Below are 26757 nucleotides of genomic sequence, written 5' to 3'. Positions count from 1 at the left end.
TTTCTTGAGCAAGGTCCAAGGTCAAGCGCTTCGGTAGGCAATGGTGCGGTGGCGAGAGTCTTATCGGTTGTCAGACGCAAGATGGCCGATGAAGAATACAACGAAGGCGCCACTGCCTGACATCTGTGATCCGGTCCAGGTTGTGCTCGTTGAATGGGACTGACAGCGGGCGATGCAGTAATCTGGCTGCAGGATGGGCAAACGACATTCTGAGTATCGCCTTGGGGCCGAACTGGGCACGGTTTGGGAACAGATATGGATAAGTTGCGCCGCTAGCAATCAAAGCCGTACGGTCCACGGGGCCTGGAATTTGTCGTCCATATTACAGTGGAGTTGTCAACCACAAGAGTTATGGAATCAATCAAAGGCAGCCTTTGTCTCAAGTTTCTTCTTTGTGTCGTCTCTACTGATCAACTTCATCGCAGGTCTTTTGTCTCACCGCCGGCAGACCAGAACTCCAGTCGATCAACATGGTGAGTCGCGAGATTGGTACTTTCAAAGTCAGCCGGGTGAGTCACCTGTTGAGATGAAAGATGCATAAACCTGCTGGGATATCTAATCCTCTGACATTGAGCATTGAAGCAACCAGTTCTTCAGCCCTCCATCCGACTCAACCCGATCATCGTCACTGTCCAACAAAGGCAGGTCGAGCCTCAGCTGCTGCGTAAATCACAAATCCACAGTCTTGAAGGCCACTCAATGTCAGCAACGGATCGACACATCTAGAAGGCCTTGCTACAATACTCACACAAATACCGTCCGTCTGGCCACATTCAGAACATGCCGAGGCGTCGAAGAGAAAGACATCCAGCCTTACGCTCGATGATCAAGGATGCTTGCCCACCGCGCAATCATTATATGCCTGCTTGTTGTTTCGACTTATTATACTGAATCATCATTTTCACATACCCGGTGTAGCCCTCTAGCCGACCAAGCAGACTCTACTCTTACTTCTGTATAAAGATAGTGAATAGGATGGTAACTCTCCGGGAAATCACCTGATTGAGCCAATCACTTATCTCAAGGTCTATTCACCTGCCCGGCCACCTTTCCGCCTACTAAAGAGCTGTCTTTTCTCTCCACTAGTACTCCGACCCCACCACTCGAATCCCAGCTATTTCACCGCAAACGATCCACCGGCTCGAGAACATCACAACGACAGCCCTTGAAGGTGTCGACGAGCATCGATTCCTTCTGCATCTGCTCCGCTTCCCATCCACAAAATGTCTCTGCTTTCTCGCAGGGACTACATGTCGCAGCTGGCCATCGAGGACTGCGTGAGTATTTTCAGCTAGCAAAAGTCGCGTTCAAGATCCAACAGTTGTGTTTACTGACTGCTTTCAATAGGACATCTGCCATGAGCCTATGACCGACCCAGCTCGCACCAACTGCCGGCACTTCTACTGTTTCGAATGTCTGAAGGCTTGGCTGGAGTCGAACAACAGCTGCGTAAGTTCTCCCTCTACAGGCAACGTCGACTGGCGAAAGAGATCTATCATTTATCAATGAATGAACACACACTGACCGCTTTCGACAGCCAACATGCCGAGCCCAGCTGTTCGAGGAGATTGAGCCAAGAACTGTGCAAGACGCCGAGCAGCAAGGTGATAGAACACAGACCTTCCCCGAGATACCTGCTGGGCAGCGTATGGAAACAATGCGCAACCTCAACGAGATGATCGCACGCCTGAGGATCCCAGAAGCAAGCGTCTCTAGACTTGAAGAACCTCAGACACCAGCGCCAGCGGTCGACAGAGCCACTGAGCAAATAGCTGATCAACCTCAATCGCTCGGGGAGATGGGTCGCGTGCACCGCGATCATCGAGCTGCGGCTCCCGCTGACGAGGAAGGAGAGCTAAGTTACGACGCAATTGTCGCATACTCGCAGGAGTTCCAGGCCCGCGCAGAGCAATCGCCGCCTACGGTGACTTTCGAGGGCTTTGCGATGAGCCGTCTACTGGAGCGGCTGGTACCTGAGCAGCATGCACGACCAGACTGGCATGAACAGCTGAGGACCCGCGCAGTACGCTACACGTTCACAGTCGAGGATGAAGTCGCCCGTCTCACTCGTGCCAGCTGTGACCCGCCCTCGTGGGCTCGCGGCATATCCTACAACCCGGCCAACCGTCCACTCGTGTCGGCTTACTGTGCGCGGCAGAGGGAGTGGTTCAGGAAGGTACGCGATGTATTCAGGAGTGTGTCGGCCGAAACATTGTCCAGAGAAGTTGGTCGCCTCATGCAGGAGGAGGTCGATCATCCTCTCGAAGAGCTCAGACTGCGAATAACGTGCTTGTAGAAAGGCATGAGAGGGAGACTGCGGAGCGGATTGCCCGCAACAACTTGTGCATATCTTGTGCAGGGAGCGGCAGATACGACACGAGATGCCCAAAGAGTCTAGACTGCACCAGGGGGACGTCAACAAGCAACAAAAAACAAATGTTCTATGCCTCAGCCGTGGAGCACTGGCGTGTATTGAGCGACTGGGCTTGATGATAATCGTGGTTTCCTACAGTACGCAATGAGCCGATCATAAACAACAAGGCACTGACAAGAGTCTGGGAGGACCGTACGACCTTGATGTGAGCTTTCCATGGATGTTCTAGACAGAGGTACGATAGCACGAAGGAAGAGTGGAGCAAGATGATGACTCGTGCTCTCAAAGCCAACTGAGGCAAGGACCCAGAGCAGTCTTTCGTAGATTTCACCTCCTTCACAAGATCTTTCGACCAGATCATGTGTATGGAAGGTATCACACATGATGCCTGTGTTATCTGACCTCCCGGAAAATCAGGCTCTTCACGATCATAGCAAACGTGCAGCCTTCCATGTTTCACATGCCGTCTTGAGATGTGTCTCACAAAGATCGCTCACTCTTCAGGCAAACGCAATGCGTCGTCGCCCTAGGAACAGATGTCCTTGCGACTTATCTTTGCGAGATCTGTGCAGTGTTCTGTCTTATGCTAATTGGGGCGATGCGATGTTTGGAACCATATTTTGGTCACAGCTTCCAAACAAGCTTCTGCAGCACCGCGAACATGCTCCTAGACGGTAGACAGTCATGTCTCTAAGATGCCACGTCAGTGAGACCTTGTCTCTCCTTGTGCACCATACTTGCCATCCTTGAGGATATAAGGCCTGCCGGCTCTTATTGGCAATCATTCAGAAAAGTCAAGAAAGTTGCTTTCCAGCACACCCATCAGCGATTTGCAAGTATTCAATAACGCCGAACAAGACACTACAGCATACAAACATCACTGCCACAAGATCCCACGACGGAACTCCTAAGCACACAAGCAATCCACAGCATCACAAAAGCCTCATAGCAACACACATCAAATCAAGCCAACACACACCAGTTCATCCTACCCTCGATCAAACCTTGAATCAACGATGAAGTGCTGGAAATGCATCGCCGACTTGGATACCCCTCGTTGTAAGAAATGCTTCCGGGCTTTGGATCTTGGCCCGCCGTCCCCTTGTGGACATCGAATTTGTTGCGGATGTGTGAGAGTCTGGATCTGGCTCATGGGAGAGGAGACATGTCTTACGTGCAGAGCACTGCTGTATGGACACTACGGGCATAATCTCGCCTGAAAACAGTGCCGCGAGCAGGTTGAGATATCAGGAGGGTATCGTCCTTATCGATGACTGCACAATTACGGGAGAATGGGACTAAAGGAGCTTCGAGTAGGTCTTCAGGGGCAGGTTTTGGCAGGGTCGAATCGGCGAAATGCTCAAGAGCTCATTTCTGCGAGCCCAATTTGTGCAAATCTGTTCGCAGGCCGAATTCGCCGGACGAGGAGAGGCTTGTTGTTAGTACTTGTTGGACAACTGCAGAGACTCGACCCGACGCTCTTCAATGTCCTCATCGAACAGTACGGCCGAAAATTTTGGAGAACTTGAACAACGCTTTGCGTATTTCACCCTACTGAATAATGCTGTCCGGCCAAATTTTAGTCAGGTGCCTGTACGATTGCCTGAGCTTAATGCTTCATACACATTGCAGATTGTTACCAGTGACGCCAATGCCATGTGCTACTTGATCCTACCAGTACCGTGTGTAGAAACGTGGGGCGAAGCAATATGTTGCTGTGTAATGTTGTACATGCTCAGGGGCTCCAGTCATAATCTGGAGTTCGTTGAAATGGTTAAGGCATTCGTCGATGCGCGTGACTTCTCCGGGCAACGCAGGAGGGCCTGGTTGGACCTACGTGGGCAATCTCGAGGGCTGCTTGACACGCGTAGCTCCGGTGGCTTGAACCGAGAGATTTGTTGCCTCGTGCAGGGACCCGCTGGAATCACGCTCCAGTAGCGAGCTCTCCGAGAGGTTTTCCTGCGAAAGGGAATGATCCAGGATGTGATTAGGTGCGAGAGGGTGAAAGTCATGTGTGGACGTTGGGAATGTCAGAGGTGAAGGGTAAGCTTCAGTTCCACAATTATGGAGTATGTAGCCTCGCCCTCATCGTCCACGCACTGGGATCGCTCAAAGTGTCTCTGAGAGAGTCTGAGGTCTCTATTGTCGTACTCTTGAGCATCGATATCCAGCGGTGAACGGGAGCAAGATGTCACGCTCCTTGTTTCCGTCACGCTTCGGTTCACCGGCCGTCGAATTCTAGTCTTCTCAAAGTCATAGGTTGGTGCACAGCCCTGATCAACAACATCTGCCATGTCACCGCCCTGACCGCCGCGCTCGACCTTGTCGGCCCGGTCAGTCATCCGTCGAAAACCATTGTTTCTCCTCTCCGCTACCACCAGCGCCGCCGCCAGCAGCAGCGCTGTCAGCGCCATCATCATCACAACACCACGAGAAGTTTCTCCTTTGCATCACAACACCTACACCACCCGCGCCTCGCCTTCACGACCGCCGAACCTCCCTCAGACGCCAGACTTCGACTGCACTTCCATCAAATCTGGTCTCCGAACCGACGCCATCTCACCGTTCCGAGATGGCGGTTCCGACGCGCGAGGAATACATGTCCAGGCTAGGCCAGGAGACTTGCGACATTTGCTACGAACCGATGGAGGTGCCCACGCGCACTACCTGTCGACACTATTACTGTCTCGAATGTTTGACGACTTGGCTCGAAACGAACAACACATGCCCTTCATGCCGCACCACGCTGTTCAGCGACCCCGATATCGATGAAAGCGACGATTCAGATGACGAGGAGGATTCAAGCGATGAGGAAGATTCGGAAGATGAAGATGAGGAGGAAGGAATGGACATCGAGGCTGGCAATGGCCAGGCTGCACCTGCCGACGGAGAAATCTATGGCTCAGATGAGCGAGACCACTCGGATTACCTCAACTTCTACAGAGCATTCCGCGCTAGAGCTGCTGCTGAGCGCCACGGCTCACCATCTATGGGCGTGGAGGACGCAGTCCGTTCCCACAGGCAAGCAGTACAAGAAGAGCTCCGCAGGATAACTCGCACTGCCGTGTCACACGAACCCGCCCAGCGACAACAAGAGGAGCTCGCGAGCCGGCAAATCGAGACTGCCATGAAGCCGCCAGTGCATCTGAACCCCATCTCTGTCACTCGCTTGCTCTTGGGCTTGGCCCCGAAGCATCAGCCACTACCGCAATGGTTTCCCGAGATACCTGATTGGGAAGTGTTGTACGTATTCGAGTGGCTTGCCAGCGGGTCTCGCTGGTGGTTCGTTCGTATAGAGTACAACGATCCCCCACGCTTCGCTACCATGAGCGCCTACAGACGAGTGTTGGAAGGAATCGATAATCGGAATAAACACCAGGAATGGGTGGAGAGAGTGTCTAGTTTCTTCTTCTCTGTGAACCGCAGCGATCTATCCGAAGTGGTGGAACAGCTCAGAGTCGAGCAAGGAGATGCTTCGCTTCCACCGCGACAGCACGTGAGTCATGGGCTACAAGTTTGATTGGAGTTGGCTGCCGAGAGCCCAACACACACGATGGCAGAAAGAGCGTATTGGACCTAGCTTTGCCCAGTAGACCATGCCAGCATAGATACAATCATACTTGCTCCTGATTTTGATTATCGTATCTCCGCCTTGTGCAGCGTAGCTAAGGCGCCCAGTCTCGACAAGCAAAGCAGACGTAGAGCTAAGTTCGCAAGAGAGATCGCAAAGTGATCGTAATTCCCTGTCTTTGGTTAGACAGCAAGAACAGTCGTGCTCATCACCCGACTTGCTTTCCGAGAGCCTTCGACAAAACCTTGCGCGAAGCCATTGGTAGAAGACGCCTCAAATACAAAACGGCGAGCTCCGATCTCGAGGCTGTATGATGAAGCAAGGATCACCCTATCTGGTCCATGTGTGCTGCATATGCCGACTTGTTTCTCTGCAAGCAGCCGCTCACCGTCTGACTCCAGCAAACGCCGTAAGCTAGGAAGTCTTTGTCCGTTCAAAGGAAGGCGCGTTTGCTTTTGATTGCTCCAAGGCAGCATCTTTTGGACTACGAACCTTTATTCAGTTCGATGCAGTCTAGCAAACTTCGGCAGCTCAAGCACTATTATACCTTCTCTCGATCAACCTCTACATCTCATCAATACAATGTTCGTTGTCAAGCTACTGCTCAAGCTCGACACTGTCAATCCATTACACAGACATACTGGCACAAGATAGAGACTCGTTACAACAACTCAAAACCTATTTGGTGTTCAACAATGTCCTTACCAACTCGTGTCGACTTCTTGTCCCGCTTGAAACCACAGACTTGCGATATCTGCTACGATGCCATGAAAGAGCCAGCCCACACCCCATGCAGCCATGTCTACTGTTTGAAATGCCTGCTGGCTTGGCTCGAGAAGCACAACACTTGCCCCACGTGCAGAAGCATCCTGTTCGAGAACCTGCCCAACGACGACGAAAGCGACATCGACGAGAACAACGAGACGGAAGAAGATTCAAACGCCAATACCGCAGAAACCAACGAGGTACCTGGCGTGCCACCACCTGGAAGCATAGAAAGATTCCACTACGAGATGACAGCAGTCCTTCACGAGGTCGAAGCTAAGTTGGACGCCAACCCAGAGCCACGAATTGCAACTTTCGACGCACAAGCCATGGCTCAAGTTGTCGCTGCCTTTCGAATCGATCAGCGCTTGCGCGATGCATGGATGGAAGAGATCAAGAGCTGGGATGTAATGTACACATTCGTCGACAGAGACACCAGCCACGTTTGGACTTTCGATCACATCAGCTACGATCCTCCATCTGATCCGAATACATCGGAAGCCGCTCGCGGCGAGCAGAGAGCTCTACTCGCTGATCGCCATGTCATGTGGGCGAAAAAGTTATCAGGGTATCTGAACAGCATTCCTGCCAACGAATTATTCAATCGGGTCCGCGTCGTCAGAGTGCTTGTTTCTTACATGCCGGAATTGACTGAACGGGAGCTTGTGGCATCTCCGCGAGACTGAGCTTCACGATGAGACATGGAGGGCAACTGGATGGCAAGGACGGATTGTAGACAGTGGAGGGGTGTTGCATGATGCGTTGAGATCCGAATCAGCCAAAGAAGATCAAAAGCGGGCATGGTTGGAAAACCTAACATGATCTATGCTTGCATATTCAGACTCATAAGGATGATGGTCAGCAGTTGATGCTGCTGGAAGAGACTTGTTGGCAGAGCATGTAGCTGGAATGCAGAGATAGGCTTCTCAGCTGTGACTTACGGACTCTTGGCCTCACAAACAGTTCTCGCAGGCCTCTAATGCATGAGTGATCAATAAGCGCTTGCAGGGAGAGAAGATCAATAATCAGAAGAGGTTAAATAGGTCATTCGATGATATGCCGAGCCCTTTTAGCGTGCAATGCCCCTGATCTATTACTGTCTTTTGACTGTTGTTTGTTGCAGCCTTGACAAAACCGACTTCACGGTGACCCTGAATGGGCTGGAGACCTGCAGCTGTCGATCAGGTCACGGATACTGGCTGCACACTCTGACTCTGCAATGGTGATTTTTGAAACTCCTGCATCGCTAGCGGATCACATGTGAAACCTGGTTGAGTAATCGTACAGTACGTTCGTCGCTGCTGAGCAAATCTGGTCATTTTTGATTACTATAGTGACTAGAGCATGTGAACTCAGCAGGGGTCCGAATCTGTACTAGGAGAGCGCACAAACCCTACAATCAGGGCCGTATCGTCTAGCAGCACAACCACTATTGGCGCTGCTCAGGCTATAAAGCGGTAGTCTGTCACATTTCCTTTCTGTCGAGAAGCCAGCAGTACTATCAGCACTCCCGCAATGAAGTCAACCACATTCACTCTCCTCTTCGGCCTCGCTGGCACAGTTCTGGCAACATTTCCGGATGGATTCCCGTACGAGTGGTGCAATGATGGTGAGCTACACGGGCTGTCACTCAGCCACCCACCAGCCTCTGCTTACATTTATGATAGGTTGGGGTGATCCCAATCTGGTCTGCGAGAACGCTAAATATGGTGCTGTCTGCGTAAGTACCTTACTTCAGAGACACTTCTCGTGTCTTGTTCGGGATCGAATGTTTCGGCGAACTACTGACTCGATACCTTCGTTCGTAGTGTCATCCAACGATCCAAAATTCATTCTATCACAGACATCTTCCAATAAACCTCAACCTCTATTATGCCGGCGCACGGGCTGGTAACCCAACTTGTGGAGAGAATGGGCATCTACGGTGCTCAAGATGAGATATCATGAGAAGAGCGCGGTCATGGACTGTTTTTAGCTGAGTGTTGCTTTCTTAAAGGTTGGACATTTTGCGAACTAGCCCGATACAGTTGATACTATATCAGCAATAGTATATGAGGAGCGGCTCGTAGGCTTGATACCAACTAATGGATGGTACAACGAATCGATGGCAAATCCTCCACCAGTGTGTCACAAGGTGTACTGATGAAGCAGCAGGGCGTATACCCATGTGTAGATCTCCACCCGTTTCTCCTGGACAGCAGCAAAGGTGATGCCAATGTGGCTGGAGAGGGGACCGGAAACCACTGAGAGGATCTGTGGGGATGCTTCTCCAGTCCTGCATGATTTTGAGTGTGAGGCACATGGGCAATAATGCTCTGCCCCAAGGCTCATACGCAGGGACTGGAGCCCAGCATGCAGGAAAGGTCATATCTCACCTATTTCTCGCGGTCGAATCCGTGGCATATCCATGGCTACGGCCATTCTCGCATGCTGAGGAGTTGCCATTTCTGTAGAGTATGTTTGCTGGTAGACTATTGACGGTACAAGTCTCTCACTGGAGTGTGTGAAGCTTGGGAAAGATTGTTTGCATAGACTATTCGCGATAAGACACGACAGAGAGTTATTAGGATGGCTTCACTTCTCCACGTGCCGTTACACTCTGTGCTACTCTGCCTCAGTGAACCATAAGATCGCGATATCTCTAGCAACGGCTCACATGACTTCTTTGGCATTCACTTTTCGACAAACGCTGCCTCTTCCAGACTACGAAGTTCTCTCCTCTTGATATTGCAACCTACCGAACAACAAAATCTCGAGCATCCAAGATATTTACCATCGAGCGCCAACAACGGGCACAAATTTGCACAGTCACCAAGCAGACAATCAGCCTCCCGGAATCATTGCAATTGCCTTTCTTGGGTGTAAACATGGCATTGCCGTCCCGGACCCAGTTCTTGTCCACGTTGCAGCCACTCCAGTGCGACATTTGCTACGATGAAATGCTCGAGCCGACTCGCACCCCATGCGGACACGTCTATTGCTCAGAATGCCTGCTAACTTGGCTGGACGAAAATAACACCTGCCCAACGTGCCGAACGAAGCTTTTTGAGCAAGACGATGACGATGAACTTGATGATGAGATGGACGACGAAATGGGGGAAGATGACAATGGCGATGAGGATGATGGAGTTGAGGAAGAAAACGATGCGTATATGGAACGGTTCGCATCCAAGGTGACCGCTAGGATAATCGAGCTCGACACTGGAATGGAGAGACCGGCTTCGCACTGCATCGCAAGAACTGTAACATTTGACTCGGCCGGAATGGCTGCATTGCTGGCCGCACTGCGGACTGATGAGCGAGATTGGTCCCACTGGTACAATGAGCTCGATGATTGGGACGTCAGATATACGTTTACGGTTCGTGTGGGATATCTTGTCCATGGAGCCGACACCTGGAAGTTCGATTACATCAGCTACCCTACGCCATCCGAGCCTGACACAGCAATGTCTGTCATTCGAGAAAAGGCATGGGCTCAGGCCATGGCTCACATCCAGTGGGCACGAAAGTTATCCGGCTACCTCTACCGCGTACCGGCCATCGAAGTTGAAGGTGCTTACCAGGCACAACTTCGAGATGGTGCAGTACCAGAATACAGGCTCATTGCATACCCACGCCAAGACAATTTCTGATGGATGATGAAGCTTGACTGACGCAGAATGAAGGCCAGAAGACGAGGACAAGAGAGGAGTCTGCGGGCTATTGCATATGTTAGGACGTTGCAAGGAATCTGTTTTAGCGGTACGAGACTTTCCCTGGGTTGCTGCGAGAGTGATAGTGGGAGGAGCGTGTGGAAGACTTGTTTCCGCCGCTATTGAGCGATACCACGTGAGGCTGTGCAGATGCTCAAGGAGCTGAGAGTTTGACGTAGCAACATCGCAAGTTTTCCTGGTCCTATCCTACAATGAGCAAGATAGGAGGCCTTCCAATTAGACCATAAGCACAGACTGACAACCTTTTCCGAAGACTCAGAGGCTCCGCAGACCGTGAGATCTTTCAAGATCAGGAAGGTGCCGCTATCAAGCATATGAGATCTGGGTTGTGATAGCGAGGGATGTGCGCTCTCCGGGCACATGTGAAGCATTCCATGCCTTTGCGCTTGTCCACAGGCGTGATGGAGTAGCAGAGAGCTATTCAGAGACTATTGGCACATGTACTATAGGATCTGTTTCACAATCAGCTTCTGCCTCATATCGGTGAATGCGATCAAAGACCCACCTACTCGAGTCTGCCACTCACAAGATGTTCATTCACCCAGCGGCAAGGTTTTCTTTCATTATAGGCTGAACCAACATTTTCCTAAACCTCCAACTTTCTCACTGCAACAACCAGAGCCCGAGCTCCCCACTGCGGCAATCCGCTATCTTCAGTCTCGAGCATTGCGCCGGGACTGAAGCATCGCAAAATATCCAAATCGTACAAGCTCAGCAGATCCTCAGCCATCACAATGGCTCAACCCTCTCGGCGCGACTACATGTCAAGTCTTGTCCACGACGACTGCGATATCTGCTACCAGCCTATGACCGAGCCCACTCGCCTCTCCTGTCGCCATTACTTTTGCCTCGAGTGCATTCGGAGCTGGCTGGATGGAAACAATACTTGTCCGTCCTGTCGAGCCCAACTGTTCGAAGAACCTGGAGAACCAAACGATGGGTCACCAGGAGAAGATGCGCCAGCGCGTTTGACGATCGTCAGCGAGAGCAACAACACCACACGAGTCGAAATTCGAGCCGAACGAACCCGACCAGAGACGCACGAGGAATATCTGAATCGTATGGATGGGATCAGAGCCACCATTCGTAGAATTCCAAGGACAAACAGACCACAGACTGTCACACTCGACTCCACTGCGATGTCACTTATCCTGGCATCCGTGCAGTCTGAGCAGTACACTCGACCAGATTGCACTGACGACTTGGGAGACTGCGATATTCAGTACACATTTACGACAACGGAGGGCGATGGTGTTTTGTGGACTTTCGACCACATCAGCTACGTCTCCCATTCGCGATCGAGGGCCACCACTCCAGCCGAAGTCGAACAGATGACGATGTATGCCGAGAATCGGGAGGAATGGACGCGGTTGGTGTCGAGGTACCTCCTCAGCGTAGACCCGCTGAAGTTGGACAAGCTGGTCGAATTCTTGAGACGAGCAGACATTGGGCGTCTGCCACATGCGCGCAGGCTCGTGGTATCTGTTCGATATTAGCGATGGAGTCGGAGCAATGAGAAAAGTCAGGACGGAGTGATGGCATGAAAAGTCGAGGAGGTCGACTATACCCACCTCGGAGGCGTTAATTGCCTCGAAAAGGGCATATCAAAGTCTTTCTCGCTCTGCAGTACGTGCGGCCATTGAAACGATGCCTGACACAAGGCAGTGGCAGAGACTTCGTGCGAGGAAACTGAGCAGAGTGGATCGGTCGCTACGCGACGACTTCATAAGGTGAGGCAACGATGCAGCAGGAGTCAAGAGCTCGCTTGAATAAGCTCGAGTTATGAGCGAAGATGGATGCGGTTCCGCTCCTGGGCCATGAGCTATAGATTCCAGTATATCATTAGCCTGTGGCAAATTTGCGGCAGGCCTGCATCTTCCCGCAAACACAGCCCTACCAAATACCCTTGAGTTGTGACTTATGACCCTCCCAGTTCAAACTACGGCGGACTACTTTCGTTCATCCTACCAAAGCGGAAGTCTGAGTTACCGGACTGTGTCCCAGATACAGCACTAGGAAGGCCAGCGCGTTAGGTAATCGCCAAATTCTGGCTCAGGCACCCAGATTTGGAAGCGCTCGTCGTAGAGATTTTGATTGTATGACACGCATCGGCAAGAAGGAGCAGCTTCTTGTCCAGGATCTCGCAGCTGTGAGCTCAAGCATTTGCGGCAAATGACAAGGTCGGCCGCCCGCTGTGCCACCAGAACGTCGTTGAATTGATCGAGCAATTCCCAGACCTTATCTCTGTCCTGCTCGACTAGCTTGCGATACGCAGGTACCTTCAAGAGACTGTGCAGGTGGATCGTCTCCAGATGTTCAGCCACTTCGAGAGCCTCGGGAAGCAGCGTGTTCTGTCGAATGTGCATCATGGTCTCGAAGACCTCCGCCGGATCGGTTTCGCTGCTGGCTACCCTCTTGAATTTCTTCATTGCTGCATTTGCAAGATCATGAAGGAGGTACTGCCACGACTTTAGCTGCAGTCATCACACATAGTCAAGTACTCCGCACCTTGTGTGCTGAGTTCGTTATCTGCAACTGCAATTTCCAATTCTCATCCTGATCGGACTTGTGCTCTGCAGTGTAGATATATCGTAGAACATGTTCCACGGCATCCGGATCATCGTCTCTGAGCTGAATCACCTTCTGCGTACTCTCCTGTATGTTGTTCAGTACCGCAAGAAGCTCCTCGTTCTCGCCACGTACACTGAAGCCGCTGTCTGGGTCGCAGAGCTTCTTGAAGTACTCCGACTTGGAGCAGAGGATCAGCTTGTGACAGTAGATCCTCCTGCCGCTGAAGCTGATGATCACGTCTGAGAAGGTTGGCTGATTGAAGAGATCCGATGTTGAAAGAGACATGGTTGTGGCGTTTTCGGGGCTGGCCCGCGAGGTCCTTGTACCGAGGCGATAGAATCAGAGCTCGCTGGTAGCTGCAGAAATCAACACAGCCGATGTATTGAATGAGTCTGAAGTGAAGTGTCAAACGCGACGCGACTTGGCCACGGTTTTCCCGAACCTGGAACCATGACACGCCAAATTGTGATGGCTCGCGTTCGGGTGCGATGATTCACGATGCATCTGCTCGCATTCCAATGTCATCAGAGACTGCGCAGCACCTGTGAGCCAAGCGATATGGAATACCATTGTTATGATGGCAGTACGAGAGCGAAGAGAAGGAGAGGGAGAGGGTGACAGTCTGCCAGTGACCGGAGAGGACACCGGGCCGATACCATCAATGCCAAGACATACTCGGCACGTATCGGTACGACATTCGACCTGGATGAAAACATCGGCAAAAGTCAAACAGTGGGCGTGAATTTCTCCTGCAACGGCCCAAGTATGGCCAAGAGCAACACGCCCTCCAAGTGGCTTTGCCATAGGATGTCACGCCCACAGTACGCAGGGACGCCCCATGGGTAACTCCACGACACTACGGGATGTGGAGAGCAGCTGTCGGCATAGAGGTAGGGTTCTTCAACAGCTTTCCTCATCGTTCACAGCTTTCCTTCGGGCACCCATCTTGAAGACGACTGGCAGCAACAATGGGTGATATTGGCGTTGACTCTGAGAGGAGGCCAGACTGGGCCAATCTTGCTGTCCTCCACCGTAATACCTTGCCACCACGTTCTAACTTCTTCCTGTACAACAACGAGCAGGATGCTCTATCAAGAGACACAGCGAAGGCGAAAGCCATCTCATTGTCTGGAACCTGGAAATTCCATCTCTCCAACTCACCTCTCGAAGCTCCATCTGGATTCGAAGCAGCCAGCTTTGACAGCTCAAAATGGGCCGACATCGCCGTACCGGGCATGTGGCAGCTTCAAGGCTTCGGACGGGGACCGCAATACACGAATGTGCAATATCCGTTCTTCGTAGACCCGCCATATCCGCCATACACGGACAACGAGACGGGCTCGTATCTCACCACATTTCAAGTGCCGAAAGACATCCAAGACCACCAGCTGAGACTTCGATTTGAGGGCGTAGACTCTGGATTCCACATCTACGTCAATGGGAAGGAAGTCGGCTACAGCCAAGGAGCTCGCAATCCATCTGAGTTCGATATCACCGATTTCGTAAAGCTGGGCGAAGACAACAGTCTTGCAGTCCGCGTCTATCAGTTCACAGATGGGTCCTACATCGAAGATCAGGACCAGTGGTGGCTTTCGGGAATCTTCAGAGACGTCTTCCTGCTAGGCTTCTCCAAAGACGCCCGGATTGAGGATCTCTCATTGCAGACTCCGCTCGACAAGGAGTATCGCGATGCCACGCTCGAGGTCCAGGCGATTGTCACTGGCAGCGGAGAGCTCACTTTCAGCTTGTCTGACGTATCGGGCAAATGCGTCGCTTCCAAGTCTGTGACCAAAGACGAGAAGGCAACTGGAACAATTTCTGTGTCCATTCCGGTACAGGACCCTCACAAATGGACTGCGGAGACACCGTATCTCTACAACTTGACAGTATCACTTGCGGGACAGCATATTGCCCACCGAGTGGGTTTCAGGCAAGTGGAGCACAAAGACGGCTTGATCAAGGTGAACGGAAAGAGAGTTGTGTTCAAGGGGGCGAACAGACACGAGCATCATCCTCTTTCTGGCCGCACTGTTCCATACGAGTTCATGAAGCAAGATCTCTTGTTGATGAAGACTCACAATCTTAATGCCATCAGAACATCTCATCAGCCCAGCGATGTCAGGCTATACGATCTGTGCGATGAGCTTGGTTTGTGGGTCATGGACGAGGCTGATCTGGAATGCCACGGCTTTGAGACGATCGCAGACGCGGCTCTCGCTCCAGCAGAGCAGGCCCTGCCATTCTTCGAGCGACAAAGTCTGACCAGAGGCGAGGCCGCGAAATGGACTTCAGACAACCCAGTCTGGCGAGAAGCCTACCTCGATCGCGCACAGCACCTTGTTCACCGCGACAAGCTGCACCCATCTGTGATCATCTGGAGCCTGGGCAACGAAGCGTTCTACGGGCAGAACCACACAGCAATGACTGAATGGATCCACAACTACGACCCAACGCGACTTGTGCACTACGAGCCAGATCTTGAAGCCAAACACGTCGATATGCACTCTCGCATGTACCCAGAAATTTCTGATATCATTAAGTTCGCCGAGGATAAGAAAAGCGACAAGCCGCTGGTTCTTTGCGAGTACATTCACGCAATGGGTACTGGACCTGGCAACATCAAGGAGTATATTGATGCTTTCTACAAGTATCCTTCTCTTCAAGGTGGCTGGGTTTGGGAATGGGCCAACCACGGTCTTCTTACCAAGACCAAAGACGGCAAGGAGTTCTACGGATATGGTGGTGACTTTGGCGACTTCCCAAACGATTACAATTTTGTCATGGATGGCGTGCTCAATTCCGATCATACCCCACGCAGTGCTCTCATCGAGTACAAGAAAGCTGTGGAGCCGGTGCAGATCGCTTCGGCTTCGTTCACCGAGGTGGAGATCATTAATCGTCTGGACTTCACTACTTTGGATCAGTTTGATGTGACATGGACGACCATTGATGAGACTGGCAAGGAACAACAGACTGGAAACCTTGAGCTGCCACAGGGTGTACAGCCTTACACGACTTGCAAGCTCACCCTCCCAGCCAAAGCTACGGATACCTCGCGGGAGTCGTTCATCAACCTGAGTTTCAAGCTCAAAGAATCTGCAACTTGGGCTGAGAAGGGTCACGAGGTAGCATTGCTACAGGTGCCACTATCTGGGCCAAGTCCTATCAGTGTAGGCTCAGCGGGCAATGCAGCGCTGAAAGCAGAGGGAACTGCCACCTCGCTCTCTGTCACAGCTCAAGACTCCCAGTGGAGCATCGACTTAGTTCGTGGCCAATTGCAATCGTGGAAGAAGAACGGAGAAGAAGTCATCTCCCAGCCTTTGGAGCCAACGTTTTATCGCGCAGTCACAGACAACGATGCACCTCGTGATGGTAGAGATTGGAAAGATCGGCTACTTCATCTCGCACAAGTGCACACCCGTGAAGCAAAGTGGAGCCAGGCCGAAGACGGCAGCATCGTTGTCGATGTGGCGCAAAAGTTCGCCCCTCCAGTCCTATCATGGAGCATCGACTTGCAAACCCAGTACACCTTCTCGCCCTCTGGAACTGTCAAGCTAAACGTCAAAGGCAACCCAACAGGCCAGAATTTGCCCAAGACCCTACCACGCATCGGTGTCACATTCGGCCTACCACAAGCCTTCGACGACGTTCAATGGTTCGGCCGCGGCCCGGGCGAAAGCTACAAAGACATGAAACTCTCCCAGCCCGTAGGCACATACCCCTCAAACGTTGCGGACCTCTGGGCCAAGCCAGACTTCCCACAAGAAAGCTCAAATCGCACAGACACGCGCTGGGTGAAACTTTCTTCTCCAAAGACCAGTTTGACAGCACAATTTGTCAAGTCGAAAGATGGTGACGAGCGACATCTCTTCGACTTCCAGGCTTCGCATTACGATGTGAAAGATATCGATGAAGCACAACATCCTTATGAGTTGGAAAGCAAGAAGAAGGACTACGTGATTTTGAGACTAGATGCTGATCATCATGGTTTGGGTACTGGATCTTGTGGGCCGAGAACGTTGGAGCAGTATGCTCTGAAAACTGAGCCTTTTGAGTTTACGGTGGTGTTGAGCTGAAGATCTTCACGAGGAGTGCGTCTGTGAATAGATTAGGTAGCTTCATGAATAGCCCATTGTATATTTCCTCACTCTCGGCACGGAAGTGCTCAGTCGAGTCGCTCGGTGCTCGGAATCCGTGCCTTGCGCGGTCGCGTCTATTCATGCTCAGGACTCCCTGTCTAGTGCTCCCTGTCGCCAACCCGAATTCGATAAACTAAGCAGAAAAGGGTATGAAAAGTTCGCGTCGCTTTCGCGTTTGGCCAGGGAGCTGCAACCGAGCCAATGGAACAACCATCGTAAAATAACCAACAACCTCAATTCTGTCGCCCTGCAGCATTCAGGCACCAAAGTACCAGACAATCGGTACCATTGAAAGCAAGAAATAATCGGAAATACCCAGCTTCGCGACTCCACAACAACCAAGGTCCTGAGTTCAACCTTCTCCGCGCGAAGCATTGACACCATTCTCAACACGACCGCAATGGACGTCATTCGACCTGCAGGCAAGTTCGACCCTCTTCACGAGTACTTCGAACAAGAAATACACGCCCATGACCACGACAAACAGCAACAGCTGACCGGCTTTCCCAGGCCTCAATGAAAAACGCTGCATTGTCCGCGAATACCTCTCCCTCTACAACAACATCATCACAATAGGCACCTATTCTGGCCCTTCACAACTCACCACAGCCACAGCAATCAAAGCCCTCAAGCGCTGCATAATTCAACATCCCGCTTTGAGCACCACAATTCGTTATCAGCCAACCGAGAAATTCGAACTAGTGCGTCCAGCGAAAGTCGATATTTCCCAACATCTTCATATCGTAGACGACATCGGCGAAGGCAATGCCTTCTTACAAAACATTCTGGATCGTCTCCATAATGATCCCATAGTCGAAGATGACTACATCCCACAGTGGAAAGCTGTGGTAGTGAGGTTGGAAACGGGATTTCACCTGGTGTTCTCATGTTCGCATGGTCTTGCGGATGGGAGATCTGGACAGGCGTTTCACGCGACATTTTTGGAAACGTTGCAGAATCTGTCTTCTTATGATCAAGACATTGATGAAGATACGATACTACCGACTACGAAACAATGGAATCCTTTGCCCCCGATGGAAAAAGTCGGAAATTTGACGATTTCGTGGAAATTTCTGTTAGGACCGCTGGCGAATGAGTATTTTCCAAAGGTGGTGACGCGGATCTTGGGGTTGGTGGAGGATAAGGTGGAAGACTTGTGGTTAGGTGCGAAAGGGAAACCGACGTTGCCGGAGGAAGGAGAATTGCTGGCTACGGGAGTGAGAGTAGTTTCTGTGCCAGCGGAAGTGCTCGAACTTGTGCTTGCGAGGGCGAGGATGCATGATGCGAAGCTGACAGGTCTGGTGAGCTTTTTGGTTGCGAGGGCATTGGCCAGGTCGTTGCAGAAGAGGGGGCAGAACTATTCCTCTTTTCTCGCTGCTCTGCCGATTGATATGCGGAGAGCGCTCGGGAAAGGGCAGGGACAAATTGCCAACTACGTCTCGAACATCGTCGAGACGATGTCCATTCCCTCCACGAGGGTGTCTGATCAAGACTTGAGCGATGTCGAGTGGCTTCAAGTTCGGAACACTACTGCGCGACTGCTTACCGCTTCTGGAACGCTTGCAGACCAGCCAGTTGGATTACTGAAATACTTGACGAACTTCCGAGGATACGCACTCAAGAAAGCAAAAGCTCCTGCAACTGAGTCTTTTGAAGTCAGCAATGCCGGGGTATTCGATGGCATTGGAGCCGCCGAGGACGCCTCATCACAGTGGCGCGTAGATCAAATGCTTTTCTCGCAATCGGCGAATGCTGGTGGTCCGCCGCTCAACTTCAATCTTGCGAGTGCGAAAGGTGGCGATTTGACGATCACTGCTACTTGGTGGAGGGAGATGCTGGGAGTCAGAGACGAAGACGCATTCGTGCAGGACGTGTGCAATGCTGTTGTTGAGGACATGAATCATCTGGGGTCTTGTTGAGCTCTGGGGTGTGTGCTTACCTCAATCTGACGAATTGCTCAGCAGGTGGTAGCAGTCGCATCTAAGAACATGGGACGGCAGGGATGAGCGATTTAGCGCGCTGGAGATGCACGGTCTTACAGCATGGGCATCCGATGCGAACGAGTGTTTTCCACCAAATCTTTACCGGGAAGGGCAAGTCCACAGCTACGCATTAGCTTACACTGTCCGGATGTCCAGGTTCCACCTTGTGCAGACAAGGAACATTCACAGCTGTGAACATCACCCTGAATTCATGGCTTGCCATATTCATAGTCAAAAGCAATCCTTCGTTGCGTCTTCGACTACAATTTGGCAGAAGCATTCGCCACCTTGACTCGGTCAACTACCTTCATCTTCGCACGACCATTGCTGAGGCATACTTTCCCACCCTTCACCTGAGTGACGAAGCGGATGCTCTGGAAGCCATCGGAGTCCACATCGCCGAGCGCCCAAATCTTGGTCACAAGTGTATCTCTGTCAGTGTGCGTTAGCAGAAGTGCGTCTTCACGGCAGAGACGACGATGAGAACCTACCCAGCCTTGACCGGACTCGCAAACCTCGCCGCAAACTCCTTCAAATTCTTCGGATCACTACCACCCAAGACCTTCAAGAGGACAAGAGCTGCGACATTGAAGCTGTAAAGTCCATGCATGATAGCCCCGCCGAAGCCCATAGCTTTGCCAGGCTCCGGAGTTGCATGAAGCGGGTTGTAGTCTCCATTCAATCGATAAAGATGCGCTTGCTCAGGTGCAACGATGGACTCATACGACGCTGTCTCGGATCTTCCTTCTGGAGGAGGATAACTCTGACTCTTGGGACCTGATGGCCCACCCCATTCACCTTGGCCGATGAAGAAAGCTGATCCACGGACCCGAGTGTAGACTTCTCCCGTTTCGGCATCTACGAGATCATCTTGCGATTCCAGGACGGAGCCGACTTTGCCTTTATCGTAGACGCCGAGTGTCTTGGAGCGAATTTGGAATTTTTTGCCATCTGATGTTTTAGGCAGAGGTTTGAAGAATGTCATGTGGCGCTCCCCATCAATTACACGTTTGAAATCGAGGTCCGGAACGCCTGGAATCTTGGGGCGACCGCTGTTCTGAGCGGCGTAGAAATCGACTACATCGTGGGCTGTTCCTTTGAACGGGAGCACGATGGGAAAGGTTGGGAAGGCTGTGAAGTTGGGATGCACTTCCTTGTGGGCAGTTAGCGCCATCACACCTTCTTCGTGAGAGCAGTATGACTGGTTGAACTCACATAAATCAAATGCAGCTCATCAACTGTAGCACCAATACTGTGCGCAAACAACAGAAGATCCCGTGTCGTCCACGAGACGTCCTTGGGCTTTGATTCGTGTCCCGCGCCGGCTCCGCTCATAATGTTCAACACCTCAAGTTTTCAGAGCTTCGATAGCTGATAAATCTGAAGCAGTATACTCTTCTGGATGTTTGGAAAGCAGCTACGAAGCAGAAGTGTAGTTGGGAGTAAGATTGAAGGCAACGCTTCTCATGCCGAGGCTGATCAGCGATGCTTCCATCTTATCCGTTGCAGGCTGATCCTCTTGCGCACGAAAGTTGAGGTTGCGAGCACTTCTATCACTAATCATCCTCCAACATCCGGATGGGGCTTCCCCGCAAGACCTTTGTCAGCTCCGAGCCAAATTGTGTGGAGAAGACTCAGCGTTGCGAACTTCCGAACTATCGAACACCAGAGGCACTGTTCGCGTGCATTTGTCAACGAGACTTACCAGCAACAAGCTCACAGCGGCTTCAGTACCCAACACGAGCACAGCAACACAAGCGTCACCACCAGCTTTGAAGATGCCGAAAAGAGCATGTGGCCAGCAACGTCAGAACATCGGCCCTTCCCAAGCGATACAGGATTTCATTCTGGCCGAGCGGGCAAAGAATTACTACGTGAGACAGGCGATCACTCTCGGCCTCCAACGAGAGGACAGCTGACTGCCAACACGAATGTCAACAGATCGAATGCCAAGAAACCGGATTCACTCACCTACAACACAGTAGAATGTCAATCCTTTCCCGGTTCGAGAGATTTTGTATGCCACGGTCAATTTGCGACACGAAGCTAAGCACCCCAGGTGAAGGAAGCAGTTCACATCAGTAGTGTGAAAACCATTCTAAAGGCATGATCGATCACGTGCTATAGTGAAAAGTCTTGGCTACTGCTCTCAAGCCATTCGTGGATTAAGCGCCTGCTGTGCCTCACTGCTACATCAACTTCACGTCCTTGGTCGCCAACGTTTTCTGACCACTCTCTTCTTACCACAAATGATCCGCCACTTTCAGACGCGCCACTTCGGGACACCTTTACGAGTTTTCTGTTCAACAATTACACACGATGGACCTGGAAGCCAATGGCCGCCGCTTCCATCTGCCTGCTGAGTTGATTGGCCTCATTGTTCACGAGCTGCGTGGAGAGATGTCAGATATTCGAAATGTACGCCTCGTGTGCCGCAGCTTCGCGCGCAGCGCTGCTCCGTACATCCACGACATATTTGAGTCGCCTTCGCCGTTGTTGCCCGCTCCCGGCAATGACTCTGGACAGAAAGCATCTGATACATGGCCTTTGGCTGATCCACCGGGCCACACGAGCGTGAAAGTATTGACGAGCTTGACTTGTTGCCCACTCAGGAAACTCGATGACTCAGAGATGCTCAGGCTCCGAGACTTGATCTGGGCGCCTGACGAGTTCGTTGAAACCGATAGACCCAGCGCAACCGACGGCCGATTCGCCACGTTTTGGGGAGTCACGGAAGAAAGTCCTACAAAGTTGTGGCTTGTCCATCGTAAGTACTGAAGCTCGCCTTGACGATCGATCCTGCTAAGTGTTCGTGCAGAATGGCCAAGCAAGGACGTCTACAAGGCGTATTGCCAAGGCACATATGCCGTCAATTTGGCACGCTGTCTTGAAGAGCTAGTGCCTGGATGCCTCCTAGGATCTTCGACAGAATTTTGCATCCTTCCTAAAGCACGCAGAAGACAAGAACCATTCCGCAGTGGGTATAGCGAACTTCGTACGCTGTATTTCAGATCCGACATGTCCTATGAGCAGCGAAGAGCTTTTGAGAAAGATATGCATATCGATCCGCAGTGGCGTGAGCGCAATCCACCTCTGCCGCTTCGAAATGGTTTATTCTACATTTATTGGATTCATGGCCTGCGATCGTACAAGGAAACATCAGCCGTGGCTGCTAGGTTGATCGTCTTTTGGGACAGCGCTGAGAAACCAGAAGCTTTACTGCAAGCTGTGAAGAATGGGGAAACGTGGCAACTTGGTCTAGGCGCAGTATTGGAAGAGGAAATCCTAGCGCCCTTTGGACTGCTCGGGATAGAATCAGAGCGCGGCATCTTCACCTCTGGTCCATTCGCGTAGCGTACGAGTGAGATACACGATCGATTGGAATACTGGAGCCTCGATATTCTTGCGTTTCCCTGGAGAGTTTGAACATTCTCAAGCATAAAATTTTGAGGATATGCCTGCTCCCTGCAGCGTCATTGCAGGTAGTGCGGTTGCTGCGTGCCTCGGAACCTTGCCCGGAATGGTGACGGTCACTCGCTCTGGCGGCGCAGCTTTCTCACGTGCGGCGCCCGTGGACCAGTCTTGGTGTGCTGGGCCTTCCGTTGTAAGGTAGAGAGCCAGCCCGAACCACGCATAGCTTTCTGGGTTCTTGACACTGGCCTGATTTTCGAGCGGCTCGAGAGGTGCGGCAGCATCCCACAGACCGAGGTACATACAGTCTATACCGCCATCGGTGTTGGTGGCTCGCTCCACCCAACCCTTCTTTTCTTGAGGCCAGCTGTGTCGGTATGAGCATATCATCGTCATCATTTGGCAAGTTGTGTGATCATACCTGGGACTTGGTTTCTGGACCGTAACACCGTTTTCTTTGCGCCGTTCTTTCATGGCAACGCGTCTTCTCGCGTCTGGGGCCTGTTCGACCCTCGCATTGCCCACCACTGTGGACCAGGTCAGCATTTTCCGCAAATAGTCAACACGGAAGTGCTTACTCATGTCCGGAAATGCAATGTGAAACATCTCGTGGTACCAAGTCAATGCCTTTGTTGACAAGGTGTCCAGCTGAGTACCGACCTTCTGTTCGGTGAGGTCGACCTTGTCAAGTGCAGCTTTGCTTTCGAACAGAGCGGGACACAGAACGACTATAGAGCCGCCCCATGCGTATCCAGTCTTGGGGGCTGTGCCCTGTCGGTATTCAACACCATCATGGAGAGTCCAGCCTAAGTAATCCTTCTGGGCACAATATGTGGGACCACCCCCCTGAGGATCGTTCGGAAACAGTGTCTTGTAAGCGGACTTTTGCAACTCGAGGTAACCCCCCAGTCCGGGTAGCGGCGAGAGATAAAATGGCCAGGACTGAACAGAAGTCAGCGTCGCATTCAAGTCAGAAGTCTCGATAAAGTCATACTTGATTCGGATCTGGTCGACAATATTAGCTTGGGAACTTAGGCCACGGGCGACGGCGACGCACCTATCAGCTTTGGCTTTTGTCCTTTCTTTGTTGGAGCAGGAGACAAGTATTCTTGAATTGTGATCTGCTGGTCGTTACGCAGCTTGGGTTTCCCATCTCCATCGAGTGCTGGCTTGTGGGTCATGGCATGATACTCCATGAACGTGCTGTCGCAATACAGGAAGTTCCGCTCGTCCGGAACAATATTCTGGTTTATTTCATCGTCGACATCTTTGAACCACTCTGCGTCACACTATTAGCTCGGGTGACCGCAGATAACTCTGGGGATGCAAACTTTGGATCTGGTTAACCTTGGCTAGATCAAGATCTTTTCGACCTTCATCGTCGCCGTTGTCATTCAAATTAACCGCGAAGAAGGCTCGGAGAAGTTTTTGAACCTCATCGCTGGAGGACTTTGGTTCCTGTTTCAGCTCCTCGACTGCCTTTGAGCTGAACTGCTGCATTTCCTCGAACATATCATCAAGCAGGCCATTGCCTCCCACTCTCCGGTATTTGTCGCAAGTTCCCTTTATATTTCCTGTAGCGACGCGGAAAGTATCGTCGAGCGATGGTGCTGCCCGTATATGTTGTGTGAAGAGAAAAGCAGGCGCAAGAGAAAGCAGTAATTGCCTCGACTGTTTCATTTTGTCGAAATTGATGGTGATGTCTAAAGCTGTGACTCTGAGTCCTCTGTTCTTCTTATACATCTCAGTGTTGCAACTCACCTCGGGATCTCACGAATCTATTCTGGTCAATCGCAGCAATAATGGCATTTCAACAGGCGCCGAAACCAGTGCCGCTGTTCCACCGAACTGTACCAACACTAAGAGAACGGAGCATACTATTATAGGGACGAGGCACAGCTACATTGCTACTATATCCAAATCGGGACGCATTACCATTCGCTTGCGACTTTCGAAGCGCCATCTTTGAGACCTGCGCCGCATGCCTGCAGACATATGGCCGGCCTTGGCAAGCGCTTAAGGGAGACCAACAACCCCATGCTACAGATGTCCTTTGCTGGTCCGCATACTGCAGTGGAGACCAACAACGTCGGACTTGATGGATTGAAAGCGGTTGTTGTTGATTGGCATGCATGCAACCCTTCTTTACTTACGCCGCCATCAAGAAGCGCTTCTCATCCACGCTGCTAGGGTCTCCACATTTGCGGCTATGCCGCCCTAACAGGCAACAAGTTCTTTGGCATGTTTCTCGGCCCAGCGCTGTAGATATAATGGTTGTAAGATCTACTGCAATGCAACAACGGACGCAACTGTCTTTCTCTCGCCACAACACCAATCATGGCATTACTTGTACTTGTTGTTACAATGATCGCAAGTTGCGCCAACGCTATTGACCTAGCCCCATTACCCTCCAACACTATCACTTCCTCGGGCAAAGTTACCCTGTCGCTGCCCGGGCCACCGCTCAAAGCAGTAATACCTACTTGCTTTATGACCACTGTTCCTTTGACGACGACATGCAACATTGGAGTTCACACTCTGCGAAAGCGAGAGAACAGTCCGCCGCCCCAGAAAACACTGGCTCCAGGCTTGGTACCTTTGAAGGCCATAGTACCGCAATGCTCCACCATCTTCACGTCTTCCACCACCTGCCTGGCTGGTGTGCACCCTCAACCAACAATGGATCAAATACCAATCACAATCACCCGAACCACCAAGATCGACCAAGCTGCAGAACCTATCGTTACAACAATGAGCACTGAGGCGCATATCAGTGTCAGCATCCCTCCAGCCACAGCGACTTCAGCGAATTACGAATTTTTCTTCACGACTTCACTACGGGACCGAATCGTGGATACTGCGAACAAGTTCTGTACGAAGTCTCGAAGACAAATATCAAGAAGAGCCACTTTAGCTTGTGCACTGCCCGAAACTGCTAGCGCAGAGTTCGAAACAGAGCTGAGAACTTTGATCGATGAGACAACATTCGCCCTTCCGTCAACTGATATGCTGGGCCTACTACCAGAATACCTTCGCTCTGAGCAAGCTTTTAACACCATGATGGGCAGTGCCGCTGTATTATCGATCGTGGGCCTGTTCAAAGCCGGAGTGACCCTACAAGGCAGCTTACAGGTACTACCAGCTCCGATGCAGTCCATCATCCATGGAGATAATCCTACAGCACCTGTGACATCCTCAACAACATCTACCTTCCAGCCTCCCATCATCGCAACACCAGGGCCACCGAATTCTATTGCCCCGACGCTTGAGTCCGAGGATGTGGCGTTTCTTACCGAATACCTACAGAGGGTGATCAATCTTCCCGTGCTCGTTACCGTGAGAGGCTCCGCGCCTACGATCACCAAAGCTTCCGTCACCGCGACTTTAACTCAAGCTCCACCCGTGCTGGCCTCTCCAACATGCCACAACGGAGGCACTGCATTCCGTCTCGAGGATGTCGAGGAGAAGATCAGCTCCTTCTGTAGCACAGCTTCGAAGCAGTCTTGGACAGCAACTCAGCTTCCCGCTGGAGCCACGGTGTCAGCGTATCCGAATTTATTCTCAGGTAGGTGCCAAGTACACATCTAAAGGCCCACCTGAAACTGACAATCATTCCAACAGGCGGCCAGGGACAATACAGCTTCGACGTTGCTGCAAGTGAGAAGGAGAAGAGTCTCTATCTTGAAGCCAAATTCCGTGCTGATGCTTGTTCTCCTGGAGCAGCGCAGTCTGTTGATTTCAGAAAAGATAAGTCGAAGTGGTGTACTGATCACTTCTTGAAAGTCCTGAACGATTGTAAGTCTTCGATGGTATCGACGATTTGGTGCCACCTTGTGCAGAGGAGTAGCGAGGCTGACTTGATGCGCACCTACAGGCCAAACTGTCAAACCAGATTCCAATAGTGAATTCTGGAAGACAGGAGGGACGAGGAGTGAGGACTGTATGCAATGGACGATTGGCCAAAGTCAGGAGTGAAAGAAGATTTCATGTCACCGCTTGCTCAAACCTTTTCCGGCTCGGATTCAGCGCGAATCTGTAGGACACCGTGCTACCAACTCCGACTTTAGAGAGCAGCAATACACCAAGGCTGTTCAACAGTGCCTGTCTGAAGAGAATTCGGTAAAAACTGCAGGTCCTCTGGTCTGCTTAAAGAGTCTACAACAAAGCCGTATATGCCGGAACAGGACGACTAATTTGCCACCGCCGAGGAGCTCGGGCGGTTGCTGAGGTC

At 51.5% G+C, this 26757-nt stretch overlaps 12 protein-coding genes across 13 annotated transcripts; 9 read left to right on the top strand and 3 right to left on the bottom strand.

Annotated features, from left to right (window-relative positions):
* Window positions 1–1223: 1223 nt before the first annotated feature.
* On the top strand, window positions 1224–2296 carry CKM354_000012200 (uncharacterized protein; the record flags this gene model as incomplete). Its single annotated transcript, XM_044795205.1, has 3 exons — window positions 1224–1277; window positions 1348–1449; window positions 1538–2296. 3 exons carry the CDS (start codon window positions 1224–1226, stop codon window positions 2294–2296), a joined length of 915 nt encoding a protein of 304 aa, XP_044651140.1.
* Window positions 2297–4946: 2650 nt separating this feature from the next.
* CKM354_000012100 (uncharacterized protein) lies at window positions 4947–5894 on the top strand (the record flags this gene model as incomplete). Its single annotated transcript, XM_044795204.1, has 1 exon — window positions 4947–5894. One exon carries the CDS (start codon window positions 4947–4949, stop codon window positions 5892–5894), a length of 948 nt encoding a protein of 315 aa, XP_044651139.1.
* A 746-nt stretch (window positions 5895–6640) lies between these two features.
* CKM354_000012000 (uncharacterized protein) lies at window positions 6641–7396 on the top strand (the record flags this gene model as incomplete). Its single annotated transcript, XM_044795203.1, has 1 exon — window positions 6641–7396. One exon carries the CDS (start codon window positions 6641–6643, stop codon window positions 7394–7396), a length of 756 nt encoding a protein of 251 aa, XP_044651138.1.
* A 2181-nt stretch (window positions 7397–9577) lies between these two features.
* On the top strand, window positions 9578–10342 carry CKM354_000011900 (uncharacterized protein; the record flags this gene model as incomplete). Its single annotated transcript, XM_044795202.1, has 1 exon — window positions 9578–10342. One exon carries the CDS (start codon window positions 9578–9580, stop codon window positions 10340–10342), a length of 765 nt encoding a protein of 254 aa, XP_044651137.1.
* Window positions 10343–11157: 815 nt separating this feature from the next.
* Window positions 11158–11919, top strand: CKM354_000011800 (uncharacterized protein; the record flags this gene model as incomplete). The annotated part of the gene is made up of 1 exon (XM_044795201.1): window positions 11158–11919. The coding sequence occupies one exon, from the start codon at window positions 11158–11160 to the stop codon at window positions 11917–11919; it is 762 nt and encodes a 253-aa protein (XP_044651136.1).
* Window positions 11920–12435: 516 nt separating this feature from the next.
* CKM354_000011700 (uncharacterized protein) lies at window positions 12436–13279 on the bottom strand (the record flags this gene model as incomplete). Its single annotated transcript, XM_044795200.1, has 3 exons — window positions 12436–12882; window positions 12932–13078; window positions 13127–13279. The coding sequence occupies 3 exons, from the start codon at window positions 13277–13279 to the stop codon at window positions 12436–12438; spliced, it is 747 nt and encodes a 248-aa protein (XP_044651135.1).
* Window positions 13280–13962: 683 nt separating this feature from the next.
* CKM354_000011600 (uncharacterized protein) lies at window positions 13963–17070 on the top strand (the record flags this gene model as incomplete). Its single annotated transcript, XM_044795199.1, has 1 exon — window positions 13963–17070. The coding sequence occupies one exon, from the start codon at window positions 13963–13965 to the stop codon at window positions 17068–17070; it is 3108 nt and encodes a 1035-aa protein (XP_044651134.1).
* A 463-nt stretch (window positions 17071–17533) lies between these two features.
* CKM354_000011500 (uncharacterized protein) lies at window positions 17534–19052 on the top strand (the record flags this gene model as incomplete). The annotated part of the gene is made up of 2 exons (XM_044795198.1): window positions 17534–17555; window positions 17644–19052. The coding sequence occupies 2 exons, from the start codon at window positions 17534–17536 to the stop codon at window positions 19050–19052; spliced, it is 1431 nt and encodes a 476-aa protein (XP_044651133.1).
* A 323-nt stretch (window positions 19053–19375) lies between these two features.
* Window positions 19376–20450, bottom strand: CKM354_000011400 (uncharacterized protein; the record flags this gene model as incomplete). Its single annotated transcript, XM_044795197.1, has 3 exons — window positions 19376–19547; window positions 19607–20268; window positions 20331–20450. 3 exons carry the CDS (start codon window positions 20448–20450, stop codon window positions 19376–19378), a joined length of 954 nt encoding a protein of 317 aa, XP_044651132.1.
* A 984-nt stretch (window positions 20451–21434) lies between these two features.
* CKM354_000011300 (uncharacterized protein) lies at window positions 21435–22469 on the top strand (the record flags this gene model as incomplete). The annotated part of the gene is made up of 2 exons (XM_044795196.1): window positions 21435–21882; window positions 21934–22469. 2 exons carry the CDS (start codon window positions 21435–21437, stop codon window positions 22467–22469), a joined length of 984 nt encoding a protein of 327 aa, XP_044651131.1.
* Window positions 22470–22547: 78 nt separating this feature from the next.
* CKM354_000011200 (uncharacterized protein) lies at window positions 22548–24269 on the bottom strand (the record flags this gene model as incomplete). The annotated part of the gene is made up of 6 exons (XM_044795195.1): window positions 22548–22893; window positions 22948–23053; window positions 23105–23468; window positions 23521–23531; window positions 23584–23805; window positions 23858–24269. The coding sequence occupies 6 exons, from the start codon at window positions 24267–24269 to the stop codon at window positions 22548–22550; spliced, it is 1461 nt and encodes a 486-aa protein (XP_044651130.1).
* Window positions 24270–24863: 594 nt separating this feature from the next.
* CKM354_000011100 (uncharacterized protein) lies at window positions 24864–26501 on the top strand (the record flags this gene model as incomplete). 2 transcript variants are annotated; one of them, XM_044795193.1, is made up of 3 exons in its annotated part: window positions 24864–26091; window positions 26148–26321; window positions 26401–26501. In XM_044795193.1, 3 exons carry the CDS (start codon window positions 24864–24866, stop codon window positions 26499–26501), a joined length of 1503 nt encoding a protein of 500 aa, XP_044651128.1. The 2 variants fall into 2 exon arrangements, with proteins under 2 accessions (XP_044651128.1, XP_044651129.1); XM_044795194.1 differs by having other exon boundaries at window positions 25584–26091.
* Window positions 26502–26757: the final 256 nt, after the last annotated feature.

The sequence above is a fragment of the Cercospora kikuchii genome (assembly GCF_019650295.1).
Source record: "Cercospora kikuchii DNA, contig_00001, whole genome shotgun sequence".
Lineage (NCBI taxonomy): Eukaryota > Fungi > Ascomycota > Dothideomycetes > Mycosphaerellales > Mycosphaerellaceae > Cercospora > Cercospora kikuchii.
Note: the sequence above shows the minus strand (reverse complement) of the source record. Positions and strands in the feature narration are given on the sequence as shown.